We start from the raw sequence: 27,081 nt of genomic DNA, 5'->3' as shown, positions 1-27,081 counted from the left end.
CCCTGGACCGCACCGGGCAGCTGCTTCCATTCTGTCCAAGCAATCAACTTGATTGCTTTCATTTACTTTCAATTAATTAAAAATATATATTGTATGCAAAGGGGAAACATGCATTCAGGTTAAGCGATGGTCCGCAGGATGTGCACCATAAATTCAGTGGCACGAGCGCGCCTTAAATCTAAGTAAATGCCACAGCAGCACGCCACATCACTTGAGTCCTTCTTTTTTCGCATATTTTTCATTCTTCTCCCTCTCTCTTCTCTCTCTCTCTCTGGCTGGCCCCAAACAGGTGAAATACAAATTTCAACATATCCTGGCCGCATTATTGTAACGGAGCCCAAGGGCATGGTACAGCCGCGCATCAACGTGGAGAAGCATTCGATGCGGCATGTTGTCCTTAATGGCCAAACAACGTTGCCGTGCATAGCTCAAGGACATCCGGTGCCAACATATCGGTGAGTAGTAGCAGTGTAGCATGCAACACACAAAACACACACAAACACAACAACAACAACAACAAAAGAAGCACAAAAAAACCAACAAAAAACCAACAAAAATATCGCGGCAACAACTTGAAACACGTGGCCATGTCACAGCGGACAGCAGCTGTGGCTGTGGCTGTGGCTGCGACTGCGACTGCTCCTGGTAGATGGAATGCGAAATGGGAAATGGGCATGGCAATGGGCGGCACTGAAGGTGGAGGAGGGAGTCTCCCGTCACGGGGCCATGGTCTCCATGGTCCCACATCCAAAAACCGAACCCAGAACCGCAGTTGGCGCGCACTTTATGACAATGTGAAATATTTAACGCTTTTGCCAAAAAAAGAAAAGCCACAAAAAATGGGCAAGAACAACCCGGCTGGGTACGCCGCATCGCCAGATACCCTTACAGTAGGATTGTTTCAGGGGCATAAACTTTGCAGCAGTAATTCTGATATTAATTTCCAATTCTGGCATGACTCTTCCACCGATTGTACGTACTAAAACAAGGATGGGTACGCCACAAAAGCAGCCGCAGGATCTAAGCAAGGAGGTGGAACAGCGACAGAGACAGAGGTTGAGCAGTCTGTGGCAGGGTAAATGCGGCACTCGCTGAAGCTGCAGTCAAACAGCTGATATCGATCGGAAATATATCTCTGGCAGATCTAAGGCTTTTCTTGCTCCGCGCAGCAAAGTTTTCAACGTAGTTAAAATACCTTCTCCAAGGGGCACACACAACCAGCGGAAGGAAGCCAACCAAAACGAGAAACGAAAAAATAAATACCAAACAGAAAAAGAATCATAATAAAAATGTCAGCCAAATTGTCAAACAAAATTTGGGCCGTATGGCGGCAGGGGCCCCGCACAGAGTGGGGCAATTGCTAGGCGATTCTCATGGGATGCGTACACAGATCTTGGCTGAGCAGCAGGATAATGGATCAGCCAAGGTATTCGTATTGCCCGGAATCCATCTACCTGGCAGCAACTTTCCGCCACAACTTGAAACTCTTCTAAGCCGCGAGGCATATTTATCGCCCATCAAGTCGCACATTCGCAGAACTGTCTGCTTTTTGGGCCGCTGGAATTTATGCCTGCCGCTGTCTGCTGTGTGGTGGGGTGGGGCAAGGTTAACACAGATGCCACTCTGCCACGCCACCCGTATCCATGTTGTTGTTGTTTATTGGGGCACTTGCAGAGGCGTTTGTCTTGACTTGAATTCAGCTTGAGATGGGAATGGAATGGGGATGGGCAGATGTCAGAGCCATACACAAATCAATCAAATGCTGTGAAACGTTTATGGCCGAAAATGGCAAATTGCTTTCCGAAATGTCGCTCAAGTTTTTTAGTGCTCCGTAGGCAGACAGTGGCACGGGCACGGGCGGGGTCAGGGGCAGGAAGGACCGACTCTCACTGGACGGCCACTTTGGCACTTGGCTCATCATGGGAGATTTTGCTAGTACTAAAACATGCATGACAGCTGGGTATCCCCCGGATCCCCCAGATAGGAGAGTGTGTGTCCTTGCTTTGGCCGGACCAAAAGGATGCCATGTAATATGGCATTGTAGCAAGGTTCCTCTGTGTTCACTCTCTCTCTCTCTCTCTCTCCCCTGTCTCTATCTCTGTACGCTTTCTGTGTTTTTTGTCCTTCGTGGTGCATGCATAAAAAATGCGCCCAGGATATGCCACATCGCCGCGACTGGCTTTCATTTGATGTCTCCCGCTGTGCCAAAAAGACGCTCCAAAAGAATGCTGGAGCAGCAGCAGCAGCCGGATGGCAGAGGGCTTTGTGAGGCGCTGAGTTTTGTTTTCCGCTGCATTGTTTTCCCAACCTGCAGGTCGGCCTCGACTGGCCTGGCTGCCTTGATGCCTGGCTGCCTGGATGCCTGGCCTGGCATGGCTGCTGTTGTTTTGTTTTCCTGCTGCTGCTTCTGCTGCTATGTTGGTTTTACTTTTCCCTTAGCTTTTTCTCATAAATGTGAAAGTAGTTGAAACTTTGGGGGTTCCTTCTCTCTCTCTGTGTCTCTAGAAATATTTGAAATCATTTTTTATGCGGCATTTGTTTCGCTGACATCTCTTTTGTGGCCGGAACTCCTGTTCTGGCAATCCTCACGGACACACAGCCACACAGACAAGACACAGCCAGACACACAGACAGGGAGCAGCAGTCAGAGGCATATTGATTCAGTTGTTGATAATCACTGACCATATTTCGTATTGAGCTGCATTTCATATGCAAATAGCTGGGAGCTGAGAGACTGTCCTGTCCTGTCCTGTCCTGTCTCTCCTCGTGCCACATCCTCCGCCTGTGTGGCATATGTTTGTATGTGTGTGTCTGGTGGGTAGAGAGTCCAATCCTGCTGAAGCTGCTGCCTGGCATTTTCCATGATTTTAATTAAGAAATGCCATGCCAGGCCGGCGGGGGGCACAGCCACATGCCTTTGCCCATAAGACGGGAAATGCACTCAAGTGCAATTAAAGCCAAATTAAAATCAATAACTTTTATGGAAAAAATCCCATCACCCATCGCCCCATTCAGAGTTCTGTTGCTGGCTGTTGCTGCCTTGAGGGGTGGGCGTGGCAGGCATCAAACAGATTATGACACGCACGCCCGATAAAACTGCATTTCCTCTGTTGATTTACGCAATTGAGATATTTTTTCAGAATTCAATTTCTTGCGTTGCAAAATGCATTCAAAGTTGTGTGGCCAAATTGTTGGCATAGACACGGGGCATACCCTTTATTGAGCCATAAAACATAAATGGAAATGAAGTAAAATATCGAGTGGGAATGCCCAAAATTAGGGGTACTTGCAGGTAGAAATAAGAAGGAACAATACAAAAGAATTCACTCTCAAATGATGGATTTATCTGGCATATTGAGCAGGTGAATAAAGCGAGAACTTTGAATATAAATAACGAAGAATTTACGCAATCAAAAGTAGGCCCCCCCCCATTGGCATTGCCACATGCCCCATCACTCTCTCAATCCGAACATAAATACCCCATAAATAAGGCAGGGCAGAGCAGATCAGAGCAGAGCAGAGAGCATATGCATATTTCGTATGAATAAATACCAATCGTCCTGCTGCCTGCCGCCTGCTGCCTGCTGCCCCAATCGACCGACCACTTCCCATCGTTATCCCCACTTAAATGCAATCATTTTTATGAACTATAGAAATACATTTCAACGGGCCTGAATGGCCTTCAACCCCTCAACGAATCCGCCAATCAAAGGCTACGTGCAGCATAATCGAAAAGAAATTGAATGAAGCGAAATTATTGATAATTCAATCTTCGTTTTCAATTTGTTTAAAGCAACAGAAAAACAAATGCCAAAATCGTTGGCAAATAAACGAGAAAGCGGATCCCCTTTGCCACCCCACCCCACCCCAATCCATTTCCATTTCCACTTCCATTGCCCCCTTAGAGCTGTTTGTCTTTGCCTCTATGTCCCTGAGTCCTGGATTGAGTCCTGGGCTGAGTCCTTTGTTTGGCCAGCATTTCATCGCATGTTTCTTCATTCTCTGGCATCCTTCAGGTGGTTCAAGGAGGAGAACGAGCAGCTGCTGCCACTGCAGCTCAGCGAACGCATCACCATCGTATCCGCCGGATTGCTGAAAATCACCAAGGTGCGTAGGCTCCTCCAGCAGCCAGCAGCAAAGCCCCTTTGCTGATTGCCAATTGATTTCATCCATTGCAGGCACGTCTCGAGGATAGTGGAAAATATTTGTGCTGGGTGAACAATACGGCTGGCGAGGAGACCATCCAAGTGTCGCTAACGGTGACAGGTGAGTCTGGCTACAGCAAATGGTTTCAGACTACATTCACATCCACATGCCCATATCTGCAGCACCTTTGACGGCCCATCTGCAGCCACAGGTGCAGACGGTTGATGTCGATAAGGATGCGCAATTCCAATGCATTGTCTCTGGCCATCCGGTGCACGATGTGAACTGGTTGCACGATGGCAAGCCCATACTCAGGGACAATCGTGTGGAGGTAAGACTCCCACTCTCTGCCTCTCACTCTCTCTCTCTCTCTCTCTGGCACATCAATCATTAATCTGTCTCTCTCCACGCAGATACTCACCGATCCGCCACGTTTGATCATCAAGAAGGTGCAGAAGGAGGATCCCGGCATGTATCAGTGCTTCGTGTCCAATGAATGGGAACAAATCCAATCGACAGCCGAGCTCCAATTGGGCGGTACGTACTCACATCGTCTACAATTATGTTTGTTACAATATATTTCCACCATCGAGATGGCCATTAATAACCACTTATAACCGCACACTGCTCCTCCTCCTCCTCCTCCTACCCATATCAAATCTCAATCAGAAGCGTAATTTCCTACTCGAGAGTGGAATTCCATTCCTGCTCTCCTTCTCTCTCGCTCACTCTCTCTGTGTGTGTGTGTGTGTGTGCTGTGGTATGACGACCGACTGACCTGACCGCAGACCGCACAAATAAATGTTTGTCATAATTGCATTTCATTATTTTCTAATTTAGCAAATTGCTAACATTTTTCAACGAGCCACAGAGCCAGAGAGAGTGGATACTCCCTCCCCTCCCCTGCACCCTAACAAATCACAGTGGAGCTGCCCGCCCATAAAACGCAGCGACGACGACTTAATTTTATTACCAGCACTAAAAATCTAGCCGCAGACACTAAACACAGCGGGGTGTGGGTGCCAGTGCCAATGCCAGTGCCAGTGGGGCATGGCAGGATGTGGGTGTAGGACATTGTATCGTTTAGCAGCCTTAGGGACGGGACATGCATTCATATGTAAAATCACTCGCATAGGCATACAGATGATTGGGGGGTTGGTTTATGCGTGGCGTAAAATGGAAAGTTAAGGAGAAGTTTCGAAGAGTTTCGAAGATGCAAATAAAATCCCATACCAATAATATATTCATTTCCCATTTAGCAATTCTACTAATGTATAGAAATATCACTCATAATTCGAATCAATAAGGGTTATCCTTCCATCAAATAAAACACCCACCCATTGAGCATTTCCCCTATTGAAATTGTTTCCTCCATCTGCCGCGATATCTTTATCGGGATATCTCAACGCGTGTAAACATCACAGCAGGCAGCAGGCAGCAGACGGCAGACAGATTCGCTTCGCGCTTTGGCAACGTTTCGTGATTTGCTTTTAGGCGCAAACGGAAATTGATTTCGATATATTATTGGCATGCTTCGCACACAGTTCGTTTGGTGCAGGGAAAGGGGCGTGGGGCGTGGGGTGCGGGTTGCGGGTTGCGGGAGATAGGCAGGAAGAGGAAGCGCTGCTTTCTTTTCGCATTTCGGTGTTAAAAGCTCCTCCCTGCCCGCCCACACGCTAGAGGGGTAAACCCAAGCGCCATTAAGCGGCCGGATATGGCAGCAATTGTGTCAACGTTGCAGCTGTATAGCTGTGTGTGTGTGTGAGTGAGCAAATAAATATGGCAGCTTATAACTGAAACTGTCAGGCGATGCTTGATATGGCGAAGACTTTCCCCAGCCGAGAAAATTGCGCCCTGCATTGCGCCGAAAAAGCAAAGGAAATTGATACAATTTTCATCAGCTGGATAACATTTGCTGCTGGCTTGTCAAATGCATTTTCCGTTTGCCTTGCCAAAGGGCAAAAAAAGCAGCGAAGGGAAAGCCAAAGGAAAGCCAAAGCAAAAAGCGAATGGGGAAACTAAGGAAATGCATTGGCAATGGCTGGAATACAAGTGCGAATCTGGTTTTGGCTGTGAGGGAATTCAATTCAATAGAGAGATGGAGTGCTGCGCCCGAGAGCGTCTGTCTGTGTGTCTGTTTGCAGATAGAAATTTAAGGTTAAAGGGCTCTGAAGAAGGAACTTTTCATCATAATTAAGAGTGTAACACACACACACACACACACACACACACACACACATAGCACATAGCACAGAGAAAAGCCTTTTGCCATCACTAATGAAACTGTGCACTCCTTTCGTTTCTGTTCATTTTAGATGCTTCACCGGAACTACTTTATTGGTTTTCGGAGCAGACACTGCAGCCGGGACCGACGGTATCATTGAAGTGCGTTGCCACCGGAAATCCACTGCCGCAATTTACATGGTCTCTGGACGGATTTCCGGTAAGTCAGGCCACCAAACTCCGCCGCAACTTGAGCCTCCATTTAGCAAGTCCCACAGCCCCCACAGCTCCCACAGCAGGCAGCCGGAAATGCAGGCAGGCACGAGGCAGCGTTTCCGTTTCCGTTGCTAAGAAGTTGCCATAGTGCCAAAATATTCGAGCATCGAGGCAGAGACAGAAGCAGAGACCGAAGCAGAGGCCGAGGCAGAGCGGAGCATAAAGATTTGTCACAGCTACAGCTATCGCTGTTCATCTCTGACTTCCCCCTTTGCACCGACAGAACATGCATAAATGTTTTAGAAACCGAAAACTACCCCCCCGCCCAGCCACTCACAGAGCAAAACCCCCTGTTAGCTGGGGCTCTAGTGCATACTTGGGATTCCCAAGCTTTTGGTTTTTCCTTTGCTCTTGGGTTTTTTCCTTTTTTACTGGAATATTTCGGTTCTAAGAATATTTTGTTGCCTCTTTTTTGGCCAAGGATTTGTTTCGTTTATTTGCATAAATTTTCATTTTCTTTGGAGCCCTTCCACACCCACACCCTTGCTTCTCTCCGTGCTCTTCTCGTCTCTCTGTGTGTGCTTTCTCTCAAGGCTTTCCCACTTTTGCGAAGTGCAAATTTTATGCAATTTCAATCAATTCGATTTACATGAATTTTTCATTTTACCTCCGCTCCATCTGCAATCTGCAATCTGCTCTCTGATTTCACCAGCAACTGACAGTGCAGAGGGTAGAGACTGGCGAGTGGAGAGTGGCGAGAGCGGAGAATGTTTTGCTAATTGGCCCACTTTGATAACGTGTTCCTTTAACCACTCCATTCCACAGATTCCGGACAGCTCGCGCTTTTTAGTGGGTCAATATGTTACCATTCACGACGATGTCATCAGCCACGTGAATATATCAAATGTCAAGGAGGAGGATGGCGGCGAGTATACCTGCACGGCCCAGAATGCCATTGGCAAGTGAGTAGAAGAGCAGCCAGCAGCAGCCAGCCAGCAGCCGTATCAGTTCCATAAATAAAACACAGAGGCCTCTACTCCGATAAAAAGCATTTCCATGCTAAATCATAAATTTAGTTGTGGCATAGGGAAAAATGGAAAAAATAAAACAAAACAAAATAGAAATAGGAACTGGAACTGGAACTGGCAATGGGCTGGCATTGTTTGCAGGCAGACCTCGTCTGAGGGACATAAAATCCAAACAATTTGCTGAGCCAGCCGTAAGGCAACTGTTGGCCAGGAGGGGTTCAACTGTTCAGATATCATAGTTAGGGATGGCACGAAACATTCCACAACATTGATTTAGGTTAAAGCTTGAGCTGCATAGAATGTTCTGCTTTGGTTAGTATATGGAATTTACATAGAGATAAGGAAAGATTCTTTTAGATTATATATACATAAATTTTGCGCAAAGAAGCTTTGGGTTGCAGTTAAATTGTAGAGGCTAAGCAGAGGAGCGTAATTAAATGCAAAGGTTCTAGCTTAAAAGCTCGAGTGCCAAGTGTGGATCGTACGCGAGCAGTACGAGAGCGACAGCGAGGGCGAGCTTACAGTCAGCTGTTAGCAAGAGCGGTTACTCGTGGCTTGCTAACAGCTCTGTTGCCCTGAACAGATGTTGGTGAAAAATTCATTGCAGATCTCCAGATAATCGTGAATTTTGATGCTAGTTAAAGCTTGATCTTTAAAGTGTATTAGTTTGCATTAGTTTTTTCATTAAATTTTGGGCAGCACACAGAACACGTTTCCATCTCTAGCTCAACTCTAAACATTTTCGCATGTTCAAATGTTTTTTTTTTATGTACTCCCCTGCCTTACTCCGATGGCGCAGGGTTTCGCATAGCGCAAAAGTGAACATCTATGGATTGCCTTACATACGCGAAATGCCAAAAATAACGGGAATCTCTGGCTCTGATTTGATTGTTAAATGTCCCGTGGCTGGTTATCCCATCGATAAAATACACTGGGAGCGAGGTAAGCATCACACATACAGTATGTCTTTATGACCCTCTACCATACATATATATAAAAATATCATTCATATACATATGTACGCCCGCATGATATGGCACTGTTTGCCATATATTTGGTTTCCTTTTCTTTTTTTTTTGGTTGGTCATTTTGTGATTTCTCTTTATGGTTATTTGCCTTTTGGCCAGAGAGTTGTTTGTTATTAAAAATGGTATGTTTGTTATTGCGCATATCAGTGAAAATTATTAAAACTACAGAATGAACGCTGCTTCTGGGGGCGGGGCTGCTCCTGCTCCTATGACGAGTCGTATACGTATTTTTTGCGTTATTCCTGACAGTCTGTTTTTCTTTGGCTTTTTAAGCGAAATAAATTTAAAATTTGTATATATACGGTTTTTTTTTCTTATTTTTATTTGTTAATTATTATCTCTGTACGCAGTTGTGTGTGTGTCAACATGAATTCATGTTTATTATGGCACAAATTGCCAAAAAGCAGAATATTCCTCATATACATATACACATATATAGAAGTCGAGGCTTATAAACAGAGACCGAGGCTGCAAGAGAGCGAGAAATAATACTCTTGGAAATATCTGCATATTTAGTATGCTGCGTAAAGAGTCTGCTGAATAATCGATGATTCGATGCTAAAGCAGATAAGATGCAAAAGCAAGAAAGATAACTATGAATAAGCGCATATAGATGTATGTAAATATTGTACAGAGACAGATATAGTATAGTCAGATGTATGAATGAATGGAAAGCTAAATATAGAGATGAATAAATGAAAATAAAAGTAGAGTAATTATAATATTAATAGCGAGAATGGATGAACCAATGGAAGGACAGATTCGATTGTTATACAAACTGAAAGATATATTTAATATGTACCTAGTCTTTATATAGCATTTTATTTGGCATTTTTAAGCTCTCAGCTAAGTGGTTCGTTTTGTTTTGGTCTTTTGTGAGTGTATGCAAATAAATAAAACTTGCCAAGCAACAACAACGAAAAATAAATTTAAAAAGTGCCATATAGCCATAAAGTCATAAATCGCATAACTTTGTTTTATGTGAGACCCACAAATTAATTGCCAACGCCTTGCTACGCTCTCTACCTACGCTCTCTTTCCGCTGCTCCTGCTTCTGCTTCTGCTCCTGCTTTTGCTGCTGCTTCTCTTGCTGCTCCTGTGGTATCCCGGAAAGATGGCCAAACGTTGCCCATAAATCGCCGACAGCGTGCCTACAACAATGGCACCTTAATTATCGAGCAACTGCAGCGCCTGGAGGATGCGGGCACGTACACGTGCATGGCACAGAACAAACAGAAGCAGACCTCGCGCCGCAACGTCGAGATCCAAGTGCTGGGTGAGTAAATCTCCTTCTGGCGAGATGTTTTCCCAATATTTAAAATTAGAAAGTGGCTGTAGGGAGCTGTAGTGAGCTCCATCCTTTATCCATTATTCGGAGATGCAGCAGCTGCCGTCCTGGAGCTGTAGCTGTAGCTGTAACTGTAGCCGTAGCCGTGGCTGGAACTGCTACAATGAAACTATTCCAATTAGACTGGCGAAACGAAACTATGCAGCCGCAACAGCAGCCACAGCCGGCAACTATTTTCCCCAGTTAATGCACATGCAGGCGGCTGGTTGCTGCAATAGTGGGTTGGGTGTTGGGTGGTGAGTGGTGAGTGGTATGTGGGGGGTGGCCAGACCCACAATGGAGTCATTGACTTTTGTGTTCTGTCTGCGGCGGTTCTGCTGCCTCCACGTTTCACTCTTTATAATAATTTACTCGACTGCAGCAGCTGTTGCTAAGCCGCAAGTTGCATTGATGGCAGTGCCACGCCCCCGCTCCCGCCTCCGCTCCCGCCTTGCTGCCACTGCCACCAACAGTCGCATCATCCTTGATTATCATTGGGCCCTGAGTGGGTTTTGTGCTTAAGCCAACTACTGGCAAATTGTAAATGAGAAATGTTGCATGGCTTATGGGTTTCCACATTCACAGTGCCGCCGAAAATTATGCCCATCCAGGCGATGACGAACATGCTGCGCGAGGGGATGCGTGCGGCCATCTCCTGCCAGATACTGGAGGGAGATCTGCCCGTCAGCTTTCGCTGGGAGCGCAATGGCAAGCCCCTCATTGGAACGGGGTGAGTCGCGCGGCCTTCACCAATACTTTGTTCCTTCCGATTTGCAACTGCATTATTATTCTCTGCAGCAACGAGGTATTTCGCCGTTTGGATGAGTACTCCGCCAGCCTCGTCATCGAGCACATAACATCGGATCATTCCGGGAATTACACCTGCATCGCCAGCAATGTGGCGGGCATGGAGCGCTTCACTGTGCCCCTGACCGTGAACGTGCCACCCAAGTGGATATTGGAGCCAAAGGACTCGAGTGCCCAGGCGGGGGCTGATGTGCTGCTGCACTGCCAGGCCTCCGGCTATCCGAAGCCCACCATTACCTGGAAAAAGGCGATTGGGCCAACGCCAGGCGAGTACAAGGACTTCCTGTACGAGCCCACCGTTCAGCTGTTCCCGAATGGCACCATCTACTTCAAGAAGATCAGCAAGGAGTCGCAGGGGCACTTTCTGTGCGAGGCCAAGAACAACATTGGCTCTGGCGTCAGCAAAGTAATCTTTCTCAAAGTGAATGGTGGGTATACACTGCTCTCCTCCCCCACTCTCTCTTCATATATCTCTCTCTCTCTCTCTGTAGTGCCCGCTCACTTTCAAACGAAAACGAAACAAATCTCGGTGGCCAAGGGCAAACAGGTTCATGTGCAGTGCAATGTGCAGGGCGACAATCCCATTGACTTCAAATGGAAAATCCAGGCAACGCAACAGTATCTTGACGAGTCACTGGATTCACGGTAAGAGTGGGCTCTGTTTCCCTTCCCCTACCGCCCTCCCAACCCCCTAGAGCCAAAGCCAGTGCCAGTGCCAGGAACTTTCTACTTTTTCGCCCCATTCCCACGCTGTCTGCGTGTCTGGCGAAATCAATTCCAAGTCGATGGCAAACAACAAATTGCTTTTAATTAAAAGAGTTCTGTCGGAGTTCGGTTGGGTTTCAGTTTGTAGCAATGATGGATACTTGGACCAAGGCCTAAATCAATTTTCACCAGCGAAAATGAGTTGTTCTCTCGCATTTCTGTGTGTGGGGGGTGTGGGGGGTGTCTGTCTCATCGCATTCCTGGAATGAGTTTCATATTCCGAGATCTCATCAATTTTGTTCGCCTCTCTCCACACGCTCTAAAGATGGCTATGACTTCGGCTTGCCGTTGGCCATTTTCATTAGAAATTTTCCGCATAGAAGCAGCTCTGCTTGTACCTTGTACCCCTCCCTCCACATCCCACTGTAACTTGTGCGTATATTTGTGTATCGTAAGTGTTTTAATGTATGTGTATTTCCGGCTTTCTCTTTTCTTCCATTCCTCCGTACCTGCCACATGCCACCCGTGCCCATGTCCGTGTGCTGCTCGACAAACAACAACTGAATGCATGCGCGTTTTATTTATTTATGCCATTTGCACACGCACACGCACACGCACACAACTGCTACACACTTCTGTGTGTATTTGTATTTTTGTGTGTGTGTATTTCGGCCTCGTACGTCTTCGTCTTTGTCAACAAAACTACAACTACAACTACAACAACTGCTGTTGCTATTGCTGTTTCTGTTGCTTCTGCAACGTGGAAAACATTGTTATAAAATTGCATTGCATCGCTCACGTTGCGCAAACACGTATCCACCATGCACCATGCACCACCATACACACACAACCTTGTATCTCGTCGTATCTTCGTCGCATATCCTGCTACTGGGTATCTCTGTCCCGCCACTGGTCCCATCGTTTGCATGTGTCGCCGTTGTATCTCTTAAATGCATTTACTTGCATATAAATCACACACTCCGCCGTACACACACACACAGCTACACAATAAGAGATCAAGTGCTCGACGATGGCATGGTCTCCGAATTGGGCATTTCGCACACATATCGCCAGGACACGGGCATTTATATCTGTCAGGCGAGCAATGCATTCGGACAGGTAAGTCAGGGACAGGCAGCAGCAGCAAGCAACAGCAAAGATGTGGAATTGGAAATGGAAACAGGCTGGCTGAATGGCTGAATGGCTGGCTGACAGGCTGACTGGCTGACAGGCACTGCCCTCTAAGTGATATTATTATGTATCGAATTGACTTTAATCAAACTGTCGCTCGAACTCCATGCAGCTCGATCGGAAGTTGTAGAAGTGTAATAAATCACATCTCTATTCATGCTGAAAGTCTCTCTCTCTCTCTGCCCTGCCTGTGCCAATCCCATTGCCACATCTCTGTTGACCCTAATTTATGGCCATTTGAATGAGAGTCGAAAAGCAGCAGCAGCAGCAGCTGCCACTTACGAGTGTGTGTATGTAGTACATATACGATTTCAATTCCCCCAAAAACAGGATGAAATGTCCATTCAGCTCATTGTGCAGGAGGTGCCCGAACAGCCCAAGAATCTTCGCATCAACTCGCAGCAGTCGCGCAGCCTGCAGCTGACCTGGAGCCAGCCCTTTGCTGGCAACAGTCCCATCGAGGAGTACCATATTTACTACAAGCAAATATCAGGTGGGAAACCATACTCCATGCCCTCTCCCACCCACACTCTCTAGCTCCTTGAATCATCTCACTATTTGAATAAGTTTTTGTGACAGATATTTGGCAGAATGCCGAACACATCACCATCACGGGTGCCCAGACGGTGGTCAACATCCAGCAGCTGCGGCCCGCCAAGGCCTACCACATACGCATGTCGGCGGAGAATAAGCTGGGCGCCTCCGAGTTCTCCGAGGTGGTGCAGGTGACCACGCTGGAGGAGGTGCCCTCGGGGCCACCGCTGGCCGTGCGAGCCGAGGCCAAGGGCTCCACGGAGATCTCGGTCAGCTGGGATGCACCGGAGCGGGATCACTGGAACGGCATCCTGCTCGGCTACTATGTGGGCTATCAGATGTCGCTGACGCCCGAGGACAAGGAGGTCAATCCGACGCAGGGCTTCAGCTTCAAGACCGTCGAGGTGCGCTCCCACTTCGGCGGCGAGACGGTGCTCAGCAACCTGAACAAGTTCACCCAGTACCATGTGATTGTCCAGGCCTACACCAGCCAGGGCAGTGGTCCACCCAGCAAGGAAATTGCCGTGCAAACAATGGAGGATGGTAAGAGTCGAGAGACATGGGGCTGTGGTCCTGTCCGGTCTGGTCCGGTCTGGTCTGTCTGCTGGCATACATTGATTGGATTTGTTAATTGGCCGTGCACAAAATCTGACCCCAGACCCCAGACCAGGTTCAGGCTCCAGCAACAGCAACAGCGGGTAGTGGGGGTTGACGGGGCGCCCTTCAGTCTGGGGCAAAAACGTTTAATAAACTTCTCCCTCGCCTTGCAGTGCCCTCATCGCCGCCAGAGTCGCCGCAGTGCGATGTCCTCGGCTCCACATCGATTTACATCACCTGGTCACCGCCGGACATTGACGGGCAAAATGGCAAAATCAAGGGCTACAAAGTGTTTTACATATCGATCGATGAGCTTTACGGTAAGCTGTTCATTTTTTCTTTTGTATACTTTTACCGACATGCTCGTGCATGTGCAGGGCTGCAGCTGTTAACTGTAACACCACGTTAATGCTCTCCGCTAACAGCGCTGGCTACAGTGGGAGAATTGTCGCTGTTACTCTCACTATGCTGTCTCTTACGATCCACTCTGTTCCTAGCTTCTAAGCTAGCATCTACTTTTAATTACGTTCCAGCCCCCGCTGTAAACGGCCGCGAATACTGCACATATATAGATCCAGATCCTGATCCAGCCTTCTAAAACAATACATACTTTATGTCTGCCAAATGTGTCTTGATAACAGAAGCTTTTATGTTGGATTACGTTTGTAAATACACTTCTACATTCGAACTGAAAAGCACACTTCTACATGTACATACATCATACATATGTACATATGTATTATTGGTGCGTAATTTGGAGTTACATACGCCCAAACGATCGAGCATTGTCAGAGCTACAACCAAGGCAATCAATCAATTTTAGTTTCAATTGATTACCGACTGTCATACCTTATTTGAAGGCCACAGCAAGCTGACTATCAGTCAGAAATATAAACTCAGCCACGTGCCACACAACACCTGTCCAGATACAGGCAACTTATGGCAAAAGCAGACCTTCCCTATCATCTCATAACTCGGTCTACGTGACTCGGCGTGGACTCTTTCGAGTTCTGAAACATTTGCAGAAATGACCCAACCAGCAGTGGGATTTCGTTGCATTTATGCAACAGCATCGTCATCATCATCATCATCATCATCATCATCATCATCATCATCATCGGTCGATTACGAGTGCTGTGGCATGTATACAGTGTGGCCCGCATTCCGGAATGTTATGTGGCGTGGCATGGCGTGGCATGGCGTGGCATGGCGTGTTGCTGCGCTTGCCCAGCTTCCTTTTTGCCTTGTTCCTTCTGCGATTTATGACACTTTTCAATTAATTAGCCCACTTCATGGTCCTCATATTTCCAATCAGCGCTAATTGTTCTCGTTCTCGTACCCGTTCTCGTTTCTCGTTTCTCGCAGAGACCGATCCGGAGGTTGTCAAGTCAACAAATCAATACGTCACCATCGAGAATCTGCGCAAATACACAAACTACACGGTCTGGGTTTTGGCTTACACCAAAGTAGGCGATGGCATGAAAACCAAACCGTTTTATTGCCGCACCCACGAGGATGGTAAGTGGCATTCGGTTCAATGAACGCAAACGAGGTGCGGCATGCCCCTTCATAGTCCCACCCCCTATCATGCCATCATGTCCCATTCGATGTCGTTGCCTCGCTTGCAATTTTACATGAGAAGAGAGAGAGAGAGAGAGCGCTTTATATATTCATGCACATATATTTATTTCTGGCGCCTTTCATTGCAATTGTCGAATGGAATGGAATGCAGTGCCCTCCGCACCGCAAGCAATCAAGGCGATACCCGCGTCGAGCACGAAAATCATCATATCCTGGCTGCCCCCGGACCTGCCCAATGGTGACATCGTAAGTAGACACAGACACCCCCACCCCCCTGCCTCATCGCCTAATTAGGCGACAGTTGAGCCCCTGCAAGAAGCTCCTCTCTCACACACCCTCTGATTGCTTGCGCAGACGGGCTACACCTTTTACATGTCCATGCTGGAGGGCGGCCGAGAGGAGGGCACCCACAAGCGACTGCTGGGACCGTTTGTGGAAATGCACGAGACGGTCCGCACCCAGGAGTCGGCCACGTACCAGTTCTGGCTCACCGCCTCCACGAAGATGGGCGAGGGCGAGAAGACGCAGGTGGTGACGGTGCCGCCGAACAACAAGGTGCCCGCTCGCATTGTCTCCTTCAGCCAGAGGATTGTCACGCCCTGGAAGGAGAACCTGGAGCTGCCGTGCCGCAAGGTGGGCGCCCCCGCACCGGTGACAATCTGGCGCCAGGATGGCCACAACATGGAGACGAGTGCCCGCAAGACCATCGCCAAGAACGGCACGCTCTACATGAAGGAGTGCCAGGCGAGTGATGCGGGCAACTACACGTGCAGCGTGGAGAACACATGGGGCAAGGACGAGATCGTGTACAACATTGTGGTGAAGGTGCCGCCCGAGGCGCCCAATCTGACGGTGATCAATGCCTACACGGACAGCCTGCACCTGGAGTGGCTGGACAACAGCCACGGGGGCAGCCCCATCCTGGGCTACGTGATCAACTACAAGCGGGACAACGGCGACTGGGAGGAGCTGCAGGTGGACGCCAAGACGACGTCCCATCTGCTCAGCAATCTGTGGTGCGGCACCCGCTACCAGCTGTACATCACGGCGTACAATAAGATCGGCACCGGGCTGCCCTGCGACATTGTCAACTCGTACACCAAGGGCAATCCGCCCGTGCAGCCGAAGCACTCGCAAATGATCACCAACAACTCGACGAGCGTGACCTGCTGGCTGGACTCCTGGGGCGATGGTGGCTGTGGCATTCTCTACTTCATGATCGAGTCGCGTATCTATGGCAGATCCACCTGGAATGTGGTCTCCAATCATATTCCGCCCACGGAGAGGATCTACACGGTCAGCGAACTGACTCCTGGCACCAAATATCAGCTAAAGGTGACGGCGCACAACAATGCGGGATCCACGACGGCCGTTTACAACTTTACCACGCTCTCCCCACAAGGAGGTAGGCCTCCTAGTATGCTGATCCCCACGCAGAGTACAATTCAATACAATCTGTCCTACTTTCAGTTCTCTACAACAATGATCACTCCACACCTGTCTCCCACCTGAGCGATCTGCCATTCTATGCGAACTTCAAGCTGCTGCTACCCATCTGCATCTCGCTGCTCATGCTGCTGGCCCTCATCGGAGCTGCTCTGTTTCTGCGCAAGAGGAGTAAGTGTCCCCAGATTAGAGCTGCATTAACTGGACACTGACTGGCAATTGTAATTCCCTCCCCCCCACCCCACCAAACAGAACTCAACAATCAAGCGCGTCTGGCCAGCTCTTCGATGTCAGAGTCCCCATCGCTGGCCAATCTGCAGAACAAACAGAACCGAGATCAGCAGTATCTGGCAGTGCGTTGCAATCCGGGCACCTCGCAGCCACCCCGTGGCTCCAACTCCAACGATTCGGGCAGCTTTGGCAAGGCGGAGGGCAACGAGTACATCGAGGACATCTGTCCCTATGCCACGTTTCAGCTGAACAAGCAGACCTACAGCGAGAGCTCGTACAGCGGCAATGTCTACAGCGGTCCGTACCACTCGGTGCGCGGATCCTTTGTCTACCACGATGTCAAGCCGGAGAGCTATCATGTGAGTGGATGTGGGATAACTCAAGTATTCTCAATGCTCAACTTTATTCATTTACTCTAGTCCAAGGAACCGGAGTACACAAAGGTGCGGCGAAAAGTGGGCCGCCTTCGGGATCCCCATTCGGAGAGTCAAGGTATGGATTCGTTTTCATTTCCCCCCCTGCCACTGCCCCAGCCCCAGCCCATGAGCCTCACATTACCAGCCCAGATTTAGCTTTAGCTTTAAGCCAAATTGAATCATTGCTCGCCAACTCATACGATCATCCGCCATGATCCGTTGTGCTCCTTATTTAACTCATCTCTTTCTCATTGCTCTCAACGTTCTCTCCATTGCGCACATTCAAACCAAAACCAAAACCAAACCAAACCAATACCTCATCTCGATAAACAACAATCAACAAACAACTCCATCGATCGTACTAAACTTTTAGAATCGGACAATCCAGGTTCCACAGATTCCGAAGTTAGGAAAATCCTAACGCTTCACATACCAATTACAGAATATGACACACTCGGCTCCGAGTCCGACAATGATGTGTCTGCACGCGCTCTTAACTCGGCCAAGTATCGCGCCCAACGTGGTGAGTGCTCCGCAGTGACCTTGAATTGCCCCATTTACATTTATCGATCCCCCCCCTCACCCACCACCCCACTAATCAGATACCCAAGATGAGACCTCATCCTCATCGGAGACGACACCCACTAGCATGACACGAAAGTCAAAGCCGCCGTTTGCAGCGCGTAAGCCGGGCAAACCGGGCACCAGCGGCAAGCGGCACGTGCGAAGTTCCAGCGGCTATTCGAGCCACAATGAAGAAACTACTTTTAGGTAAGCCCAGCCATCGCACCGAGTCGAACTGTTAGCTGTGTCCGCTATATGTAGTGCATAATTAGAACCCTGTACGTTTAGCATATCCAACTATCCACCAAACTATCAGGACCACATAAATCCACCAGCTCGTTTTTCGGATGCCAACGAGAAGTCAAAGACACAGACGTCGCCACGTATGCGTGCCAATCAGAAACTACAGCGGGAAGCCTTCCAGATCAATGTCTAAAGGGCCCATATAAACCATTAATCGAGCAGATCTAGTTTTAGACATATACATTAAATTATTTGAGCATCCTCCCTGTATAAACGAATGCGAGTAACTAAAAATTGTAAAATTTGTTGTAAAATCCACCCAAGACAAAGAACACAGACAAAAACTAAACTTAAAGAATAACTTACAAAAACCAATGCAGCAGCAACAACAACAACAACAACAAAATCGTTCAACTATTTACAACAACAAGAAAATGGCAGCAAGAGAGAGAGAGGTACAGTAAGGAGAAAGAAAATGTAGAAATTTTCGAGTGGATTTTGATTTTCAACGAACGAACGATCAGATCAGAAACAGCACGAAAAATAAACCATAAGACTTATTTACACACTGATTATGCTTAGTTGAACTTGAGTAAAAAGAAATGAAGATAAAGGAAGAGAAAAGAAAAGCTGCATGAATACGAGTATATAACGAAGGTACATCTAAAATATAATTAATGTTATAGATCCTAAATTAGGCATTTAATGTATGAGGAGGAAAGGGAAGGAACTGCGGCAGGCCGCAGATCAGAGAGTGCTCTGCAGCAAGCCAAAACGAAACGAGACGAAGGTAGAACGAAAGAGAAACAATGGCAGAGCATGATCAGGTCGGATTAAATATATTATATATATATATATATATAAAATACGAGTACTAAACTATAAACGATGGGCATTTGTGCTAAACTGCAGAAATTCTTTGCATTTGTAGTAAATTAAACAAAAAAAAAAAAAAAAAAATTATGAGCATTTCGTTGAACTGAATTGTTTGTTTAAAACATTTTTGCGTCAGTTTGTATACGCAAGTGTACTTGACAACTGTTAGCTAGTTATTTAAATGAATTTAATTGATTTACGGGAGAAATACAATACAGAAATAATACAATTACCGAATACCAAATACCAAATGCATTCAGATAGTTTATGAAACTGTTGTAAATAGCTAAGCGTCATACAATTAATTCTACACAAAGCGTACGAGTATTATATACGAATAAAACACAACACACAACACAATAAATGTTTGTGGGAAGATACATAACGAAACAAACGAAAAAGCCAAAGTCGTAAACCAGCATGCATTTCCATAAAAGCCGAAACTAAGCAGCCGCTCAAAAGACATCTACTAACTATTACGGAACTACTTACTACGGAACCCCAGACGAACAAAACTTATAGCCGAATATTTGCCAAACAGACAGACAGAGACACAGACACAGACAGACAGTGCTCCTGTACCATACATGCGATTATTATATATTAAATCTATTTTCCAATAGCTACGACAAAACAAAAAAAAATAACAACAACAAAAACCAGCAACCAAGCAAACAATACATGACAATATGACACAACAAATACATAAATACCGAGTACATATTAAATACATTAACAAAACAAAAACAAAGGAATAAAACCAAAGATCATGTATGTATGAAAAACTTATAAAGTTAAAGTTGAATTAGCATTGAGAACACATTTGGCAAAAAGGCAACAAAGAAAACTCTTCAGACTGCACTTTAAATGGAAAAAAACAAAACAAAAACAAAAAACAGAAAAAAGCAAAAGAAAAAGCTAACCTGTAGGCATTTACTTGGTTGTAAATTGATTAAAACGTTGCGGAATTAAATGACTTAAGCATAAACCCAGTTGTAAAATTACACACTAAAACGATTCTTCTAAAGCAGCACAACAGTTTATGTACAATGAAATGTGGAAAAAATACATGACAGAACTTTAAAGCAAAATACATGACATGACTTATGATAAAAAAAACCAAAGCAAAGATTTGTCTTTCCTTAGCTATTCTCTTCTATTCTTTTCGTTTCTTTTCTTTCTGTTTTGTTTGGAGATAACAATTTGTCGCATTTATTTACACTTGACCGTTTGAGTAAAACAGATGTGACCGCCGCGGGACGGGCGGAATTTGCAATAGATATAGTATAGTATAGTACACCAAAACGAATAAAAAAGCCTCCTTACACACTACTTCTATTCTCGGACTTTATCCCCTCCCCACCACATCCTTGTTGGTTTTTTTGCAATTGTTGCACTTAAAGCATTTTTCAGAAAGATATACACATGACAGATCGATAGTTTGCGGAACTAGAGCTATACAATGATTGTGGTGTGTGTGTGTGTTCACTTACACATAACTTAGGGCTAGACACAGGATACAGGATACATTAAATCTTAGTAGTGGTTTTTCTCTGGATTACAAAGGGTTGATTACACTCTAACATTTCGCTTACAGAACACACAGAGGAGAGGGGGAGTACAGAAAAAGGCTCGTAAACACTCTTAAAACTCAGCATGTTAACGTGTATAAAATTGGAGTTGGAGTTAGATTTGGTTTTTTGGGTTTTGGGGTTTCGGAGATGTAGCAAAAACGTTTCCAGAGGGGGCTTGGGCTGGGCTGGGCTGGGCTGGCATCTTAAGGAATAACTCTAAGCTAAATACATGGATACGATCCAACTTTGATTGGTTTTGATTGCTTTTGTTGCTTATGGCAAATATCAGAACATAATCGGCTTGTCCTTGCACTGGTCTATTACATAGCCGGTGAAGCGCTTCAGAAACTTGGGATACTCGCGCTTGTAGACAGCACGCAGAGCACTGGCCGGCGCCCAGCCACCAGGATTCACTACAAACAGAAAGTGCATAAAACAAAGATGCATAATTAAGGAAGATATCAAAGGGATACACGGATAAAGATATACGTACCCACAGAGCAGTAGGTTATTTTGCAGGTTAAATCATTGCGATTCAATGGCTGACCCTTGACATAGTCATCGGGCAAGTGGGTTTGGCAGGCCAGTATGACGGTGAGGAAGATGCGCACGCATTTACCATTCTTGGACTCTTGCTTGGCATACTCCGTGGAATTGTTGCACACCACCCACGTGTCCCGGGCCCCCGGCTCGAGGTTGTCGGTGATTTTGCGCATATGCGACCAGAACTGTGCATCCCGCTGGCTGGCCGGCCAGATGCGTTTGTGGGTTTGCAAAAAGAGCAGCGTGTCTGCTGAGATTTTCTCCAGAATTGTGCAGTCCTCCAAGGTGGCTAAAGGGGGGGATAAGGAAATCCAAACAAGAGTTAGAATTGTGTCAGACAGAATACAGTGTAAGCTGCCAATACTCACTCTCCCAATCGTTGCGGAATTCGGGCATAAAGAAGTAATGGCACATTTCACGAGCAGTCACACCCTGCACCGAGTGATAGGCCTTTAGGGGATCCATCACCAGACCATTGACCTCTTCCTCGCGTTTGTACATTTTAATTTCGCCCTCGTCAGCAAAGATTTGCCAGCCGTTGCCATCCTGGCCGACGCCCTCGCGTGCTTGGTGCAGTTGCTCCCTGCAAACGCGATCAATCTGTGAAAGAAAATCCAATTAGTGACTCAATTATCAGCATCCATTGGGTGGCTGGTCGACTGGATGGCAATTTCCTGCCTTACCTCGGGCCACAGGGCATGGCACTTGGCCTCTGCACCGGTGCCGAACTCCTCGCGCGCCTCCTCACCCTCGGCCACCGCCTCGTGGGGCACATTCACCAGTGTCTGTGAGATTTGGGACTGCAGTTTCAGTTTAAAGCGCAGCTGCATGTCCTCCTCGATTTTGTCCAGTCCCGTTTCAACAGCATCAAAGAACTCATCCTCCGGCAATGTGGAATGTGGGCCCTCCTGCAACGGACATAAGAAATGACATCTCGATTTAAGTTTGTACAAAAACATCTACGAAGGTTCGGCCTAATTAATTTTAATGACGAGACCGCGTCTTTCAATCCAATTGGAAAGAAATGGGACGTGCTTCGTATAAATTAATCGACAGGCAACACTTGTGCCGCCAAATGGTCCAAGAAAATCCAATTTATGTTGTTTTGTTTTGTTGTTCCTCTACTTTTGCTTCCCCAACCAGACAGCAGGCAGAGATTCTCGACTAGCATGCGTAATTGAGCGAGCATAATGGCCACAAAGGCGCATCTTTGTGCTTTGAATACCCAAGCAGAAGGCTGTCTGGAATGCTGGGACTGTACAGTGGAATAAACTTGAAGGCTGGAGCACTGAGATTGAACAACTTCTATGGGGAAAAGGGAAAATAAATGCAGGGGGTCCCTTCTTTATAGGCCTCACTGTACCCCCATTGTGACGTCTGTAGACGAGGCGCGTGTTTACCCAGTACGGCGTACGGCAACCGGCAACAGGCGCAGAATAAATGCTGTGAATGGAATCTTTGGAAATAAATTGATATTTATTAATTAATGCAGACATGTGCGCGCCCCCAAGGCGATGAAATAAGCACACCCCACCACCCCAAATAGGAGGAAGACAAGTGCATCGGCCACATCGGCCACAAGCGGGCGAAATGTGGGCCATATTTTAATAGCGATGAAGTCACTGCTCAGCGAGTACTTATCCCCATGGCGTCGGAATGTCTCCTCTTACCAAAGTCCTTCGCCTCCTCCTGCTTTTGTGGCCCTATAATATATGCTGTTGAATCGGAACACCACAGAAAAACCACCGAAAAAAAAACAGTTGAAGCGCGAAAAAGTTTTCTCTTTTCTCTTTCGGGGGAGAAAGGCAACAAGCGAGAGAGAGAGACTGCAGCGAAAGCAAGCGGGCGAGCGTCCGGCCAAATCCCTCCGTTTAGCGCAAGGACACGAAACAAACTGTTGCTGTGGGCCAGGCCACACTCAAAAGCCCGTAAACGGGCCAAAGCCAGAGAGAGAGGGAGAGCTGGCAGCAGCTGCCAGAGAGCATGGCCCAAAGGGGGAGAGTAAGTGCGGGTGAGAGAAAAGCACTGCAAAAAGCTTTAATGAAAAGGATTTGCTCGTATTTAAATAATAAATCAATGTGCGGGGTTTTGAGAGGGGTACTCCTAATGAGAGGGACAGCTTGGCTCCACAAATGAAAGCAATTTGGTTTAAGAAGCAAAAGCCGCCAAAGTTTTATCCTTCGTTAACCAAAAGCGGAGCAGAACGAACACCTACCGCAATTGGTTTGACCTTTCCCTTCTGAAAGCCAGAGCGCCAAAGAAATCGCACTGAGGGCATTCCAACTTTTGTTTGCGCGTATTTTTGGGGTGCGTGTTGCGATTTTAGATTTGATTTTGCAGCTAACCAACTGACAAAAGGTTTCACAATCTGCACACAGAAATTAAAAGCCACGACAAATATGAAAAAGAAACTGTTTTTGGTTTTGGTTTGGGCTTGGGTTTGTTTGCGCCGCAAATTGGTTTATGATTGGTACGTGTTGGCGGCTCGATCGCTGACCGCGAACTGACCAAACCCCATGCCATAAGCCATCAAGAGCGACGCGACAGTTGAGCGCGAGCCAGGCTAAAAGCGAGAGCAGAGCTTGGCTCAGAGAGACACGGGGCAGATGGAATACTCTATCTGTATTTTGAAAGAGAATCCTACATTTAAAGTACCTCACTTTACGATCATTTCTTGGAGCATGAGCGCATTCGTCAACCTCAATGACTGCATTATTGGCTCATGGCAAATCTTCTGCAACATCAAGCTGTCAATGCGCAGCACTGAACCCGTCTAGACGCCCACTTTTTGCGCTTGAGCAGTCGCCAAATGAAGCAGAAATCTGATAGGGCCTAGCAATAAAAAAATGTTCTGATGCATATCCATTGTTGGGGGAGTAAATATTAATTGAATAGAACACAAAAATAACTAAATTATGGTGGAAATCAGAGAGAGCTGGGCAATTAAACGCCAAAGGGATTGCATGCGGCGCTTGAGATTCGATCGGAACATGGGAAACTAACATAACACATTCTCCATTATTCAATCGGAAATTTGTTTAAAAACAAATACAAGGGCCATGTTCTGCTTTCCGTTCGTCTGATGAAATCCGTTGATACAACCAGAGAGTTTATTTTAAGACGAAGCAGGGCGGAGCAGGGCATGCAAATTGCTTTTCTTTCTCTGTCGTCTCTGTTGTGTTTGCAATCAGCATTCCGTGGCAGTGGCAACGGAACGTGTTTGGCCCGAATTGCTCTGACCGTGAACGCAATTCGGACGGTTTGTGTGTGTGTGTGTGTGTGTGTGTGCTAATCAAAGCAGCGCCACTGCGCACGTGGGACACCGAACTCAAAATTGTAAACTGAAACTCACCTCGAAATCTGGGCCAGGATATGATAGGCGTTTCAGCCTTTCGATTTCGTCCTTGGATCTTCTGCAAATAGAACCCCGGAAATTTGTCTTAATTTTGTCCATCGTTCAGCGTCGGGTTCCACCTACTTATTTTGCTCCTCAGAGCGACGGCGCTTATCAATTTCACGCTCCAGTTTCCGCTTCCATGACTCATCGCTCTCTGCTATGATTTCCAGGCAATGTTGCAGGGTAGTCAGCACGCCGGATGTTGTGGCCCGAAACGTGATGGATTCGCCCTTCAGAGAGAAGTGTCATTACATTCCGCAACACGATTGGCAAGTATTTATTTCACTTTACCTTGAAATCAATGCACTTGAGACCATCGCCCAAGTCCAGTGGCTGGGCATTGGTCTTGTTCAGCTCCGAGCAGGCATCGAAGTAGCGCTGCAGCGTTTCAATCTGCCCGAAAAGAATGTCCTTGAAGGTCTCCAACTCGCCGACCTTCTCGCGTAGATTGCGCTGCGTCTTCTTGAGGCTGCCGCCGCTAGTTAGCGAAATGGTGTTGGACTGCAGCGACATGGTGCTGCCGTGCCGTCGCAGCGAGGTGGTGTCCGTGCTGCCAGTGTCCTCCTTATACAGCTGGAGAACCTCCACCCAGTGCATGCGATCCTCGCTGGTCTCGGCACGCAGGCACCAGTTGTTCAGGTTATTCACCACCACATCGAACCGCAGCTCGTCCGACTCGTGGGCCTGCAACAAACAGGGAATAATACAATCATTCGAATCAGTTGTCTTGTTTGCTCGGAATTAGTGCAAATTACAGGAAGGGTCCCTGGCATGAGTCACCATCAGATATTATATGGGTTGGTCTTGGCCACTGCGACCGTATAAATAGATAAAGTATGGGCCACAAGTGCACACTCATTTCGAAACGCCCTCCGTAAACAACACACGCCCTCCTGTCAACACCCCAACCAAAGACATCAAAGTCCGTGCCCCTGTGCCCCGGGGCCCCGGAGGAGGTGTGTTTGTGTGCGCTGGCAGTCGGACTGGCAGGGGCACCCCACTTACATTGATGACTTCAATTTGGTCTATTTTCGTCGAAATTCGAGTATATCGCTGTCCAGGCAACGTTAATTGATTGCGCTGCATTGATTGCGTCGCTGGGAATGCGGGTGTGAGTGTGAGTGAGGAATGGGAATAGAAATGAACATGGAATCCAGCCGGGGTCGTGGCCGTGGTCATCGAGGCGGTTTCGTTGGTTAATTTGACCAAAACACATGCGCGCACACACACACACTCGCGCCCATTACTTTTTTTATTAGTTTAATTAAGAACACTTGCTGGGACTCTCCAGCAAACGCACCCAAACCCTTCTTCCTTACCTTGATGGTTGCCTTGGTCAGGCTGATGGCCCCGCGGCAGCCGAAATCCGATTCGGACTCGGACTTGTAGTAGGAGAGGGTGCCGTCTTTGAGGACAATGTAGCGTGGCTGCCAGCCATAGATGTAGTTGGTCCACTTGCTCAGATAGCCGCGCAGCTCGATGCTGTTGTCCAGGTACTCCTCCTCTTCGGAGGCATCGCTCTGGGATCCAGCAGCCGCTTCGTTGCTGGATGGCGGCGATGTGGATTCCCCCGCCGCTCCGGTGGCCGTAGTCATAGCGCTGTTTGTCGTCACCACATCCATGCCGAAACTGAAGGCCGTTCAAGTTATCTATCAAACAGAAATATTTTAATCAGCAGGTTGCTGGAGCGGAGTAGATTAAAAATATATTGCGCCACGTCCGCGCAATGTAAACAACTACAACGCCGGCTGGCCAGCCAGCGTCGAATGGCAATTGAAAAAGCCACATCGTGATAATCCAATTCAATCATCATCAAACGCCTGACTCAGTCTTCGGGTGCAAGAAACTTTGTTGTTGGTTCTGCTTCTGCTGCTGCTGCTACTGCCACTTCTAATTGGGGCCGGGGCCGGGTGGCATTTACTTTGCTTTGACTGTGCGACGCTGCCTTCCTTTCATTTCAGCCTTGCTTGCCTTCGTTTGCACTCACCTTTCGTTTATTGATTGACTCTGTTCTCCACACACATCTGTGCAACACGTTGTTACGTGTTCTTCTTCGGATCTTCTCGGTTTGTGCAACCGCACATATTTTAATCATGCAATTTTTCGAATTAATTTGTTGTTTTTAGAGGTGTCAAACCAAAGAGGGCACTACCGATAGTATCGATATTTTGCTGCTAGCCTCTACTATCGATGGTTTTGAGACTATCATGATAGTATCGAGCTACAGTTTTTGCGCTTTTGATATTTTTGGATTGGCTGCTATAAAACAAATTTGCAAACAAATCGACAGGTAGCATCTAATTTTTACACTGGACAAGTTCCTAAAAGGTTTCAATGGTTTTTTAATAATTATTTGAGCCCGATACTATTACGATAGTATCGATTGTTTTTTTCAAAACATTCAACGT

The 27,081-nt window shown here is 47.0% G+C and overlaps 2 protein-coding genes across 6 annotated transcripts in view; one reads left to right on the top strand and one right to left on the bottom strand.

Annotated features, from left to right (window-relative positions):
• The window catches only part of LOC111069591 (Down syndrome cell adhesion molecule-like protein Dscam2), a 42,149-nt gene extending 22,239 nt beyond the window's left edge, over nucleotides 1-19,910 (top strand). The window contains exons 8-32 of one of the 5 annotated variants that reach the window (XM_022359712.2): nucleotides 290-455; nucleotides 4,017-4,107; nucleotides 4,179-4,266; nucleotides 4,329-4,477; nucleotides 4,560-4,683; nucleotides 6,462-6,589; nucleotides 7,411-7,547; nucleotides 8,413-8,555; nucleotides 9,756-9,917; nucleotides 10,554-10,698; nucleotides 10,767-11,203; nucleotides 11,267-11,420; nucleotides 12,482-12,599; nucleotides 13,002-13,164; nucleotides 13,251-13,748; nucleotides 13,976-14,122; nucleotides 15,168-15,320; nucleotides 15,535-15,629; nucleotides 15,738-16,788; nucleotides 16,854-17,000; nucleotides 17,082-17,419; nucleotides 17,480-17,552; nucleotides 17,850-17,999; nucleotides 18,079-18,247; nucleotides 18,329-19,910. In XM_022359712.2, the coding sequence (XP_022215404.2) occupies nucleotides 290-455; nucleotides 4,017-4,107; nucleotides 4,179-4,266; nucleotides 4,329-4,477; nucleotides 4,560-4,683; nucleotides 6,462-6,589; nucleotides 7,411-7,547; nucleotides 8,413-8,555; nucleotides 9,756-9,917; nucleotides 10,554-10,698; nucleotides 10,767-11,203; nucleotides 11,267-11,420; nucleotides 12,482-12,599; nucleotides 13,002-13,164; nucleotides 13,251-13,748; nucleotides 13,976-14,122; nucleotides 15,168-15,320; nucleotides 15,535-15,629; nucleotides 15,738-16,788; nucleotides 16,854-17,000; nucleotides 17,082-17,419; nucleotides 17,480-17,552; nucleotides 17,850-17,999; nucleotides 18,079-18,247; nucleotides 18,329-18,476 (5,174 nt within the window). In that variant the 3' untranslated portion in view covers nucleotides 18,477-19,910. Of the gene's footprint in view, nucleotides 1-289; nucleotides 456-4,016; nucleotides 4,108-4,178; nucleotides 4,267-4,328; nucleotides 4,478-4,559; nucleotides 4,684-6,461; nucleotides 6,590-7,410; nucleotides 7,548-8,412; nucleotides 8,556-9,755; nucleotides 9,918-10,553; nucleotides 10,699-10,766; nucleotides 11,204-11,266; nucleotides 11,421-12,481; nucleotides 12,600-13,001; nucleotides 13,165-13,238; nucleotides 13,749-13,975; nucleotides 14,123-15,167; nucleotides 15,321-15,534; nucleotides 15,630-15,737; nucleotides 16,789-16,853; nucleotides 17,001-17,081; nucleotides 17,420-17,479; nucleotides 17,553-17,849; nucleotides 18,000-18,078; nucleotides 18,248-18,312 lie in introns of all 5 variants that reach the window. The other 4 variants (XM_022359714.2, XM_022359713.2, XM_022359711.2 and 1 more) reach the window with 4 other exon arrangements.
• A 1,010-nt stretch (nucleotides 19,911-20,920) lies between these two features.
• Nucleotides 20,921-26,810, bottom strand: LOC111069592 (ceramide transfer protein). Its single transcript, XM_022359717.2, has 9 exons — nucleotides 26,661-26,810; nucleotides 25,993-26,322; nucleotides 24,965-25,357; nucleotides 24,755-24,903; nucleotides 24,629-24,689; nucleotides 21,960-22,184; nucleotides 21,645-21,876; nucleotides 21,227-21,565; nucleotides 20,921-21,146 (listed from the first exon to the last, which is right to left on the bottom strand). The coding sequence occupies exons 2-9, from the start codon at nucleotides 26,293-26,295 to the stop codon at nucleotides 21,019-21,021; spliced, it is 1,830 nt and encodes a 609-aa protein (XP_022215409.2). The 5' UTR covers nucleotides 26,296-26,322; nucleotides 26,661-26,810; the 3' UTR covers nucleotides 20,921-21,018.
• Nucleotides 26,811-27,081: the final 271 nt, after the last annotated feature.

This window comes from Drosophila obscura, unplaced genomic scaffold (genome assembly GCF_018151105.1).
Source record: "Drosophila obscura isolate BZ-5 IFL unplaced genomic scaffold, ASM1815110v1 contig_1, whole genome shotgun sequence".
Lineage (NCBI taxonomy): Eukaryota > Metazoa > Arthropoda > Insecta > Diptera > Drosophilidae > Drosophila > Drosophila obscura.
Note: the sequence above shows the minus strand (reverse complement) of the source record. Positions and strands in the feature narration are given on the sequence as shown.

Bases quoted from the DNA above. Each gene is read 5' to 3' on its own strand.
- LOC111069592 (XM_022359717.2), bottom strand. From the start codon at position 26,295: ATGGATGTGGTGACGACAAACAGCGCTATGACTACGGCCACCGGAGCG. The intron at 21,877-21,959 runs GTAAGGCAGGAA...TTTCTTTCACAG, and splicing joins GCCATGCCCTGTGGCCCGAG to ATTGATCGCGTTTGCAGGGA. The intron at 21,566-21,644 runs GTGAGTATTGGC...CCCCCCCTTTAG, and splicing joins ATTCCGCAACGATTGGGAGA to CCACCTTGGAGGACTGCACA.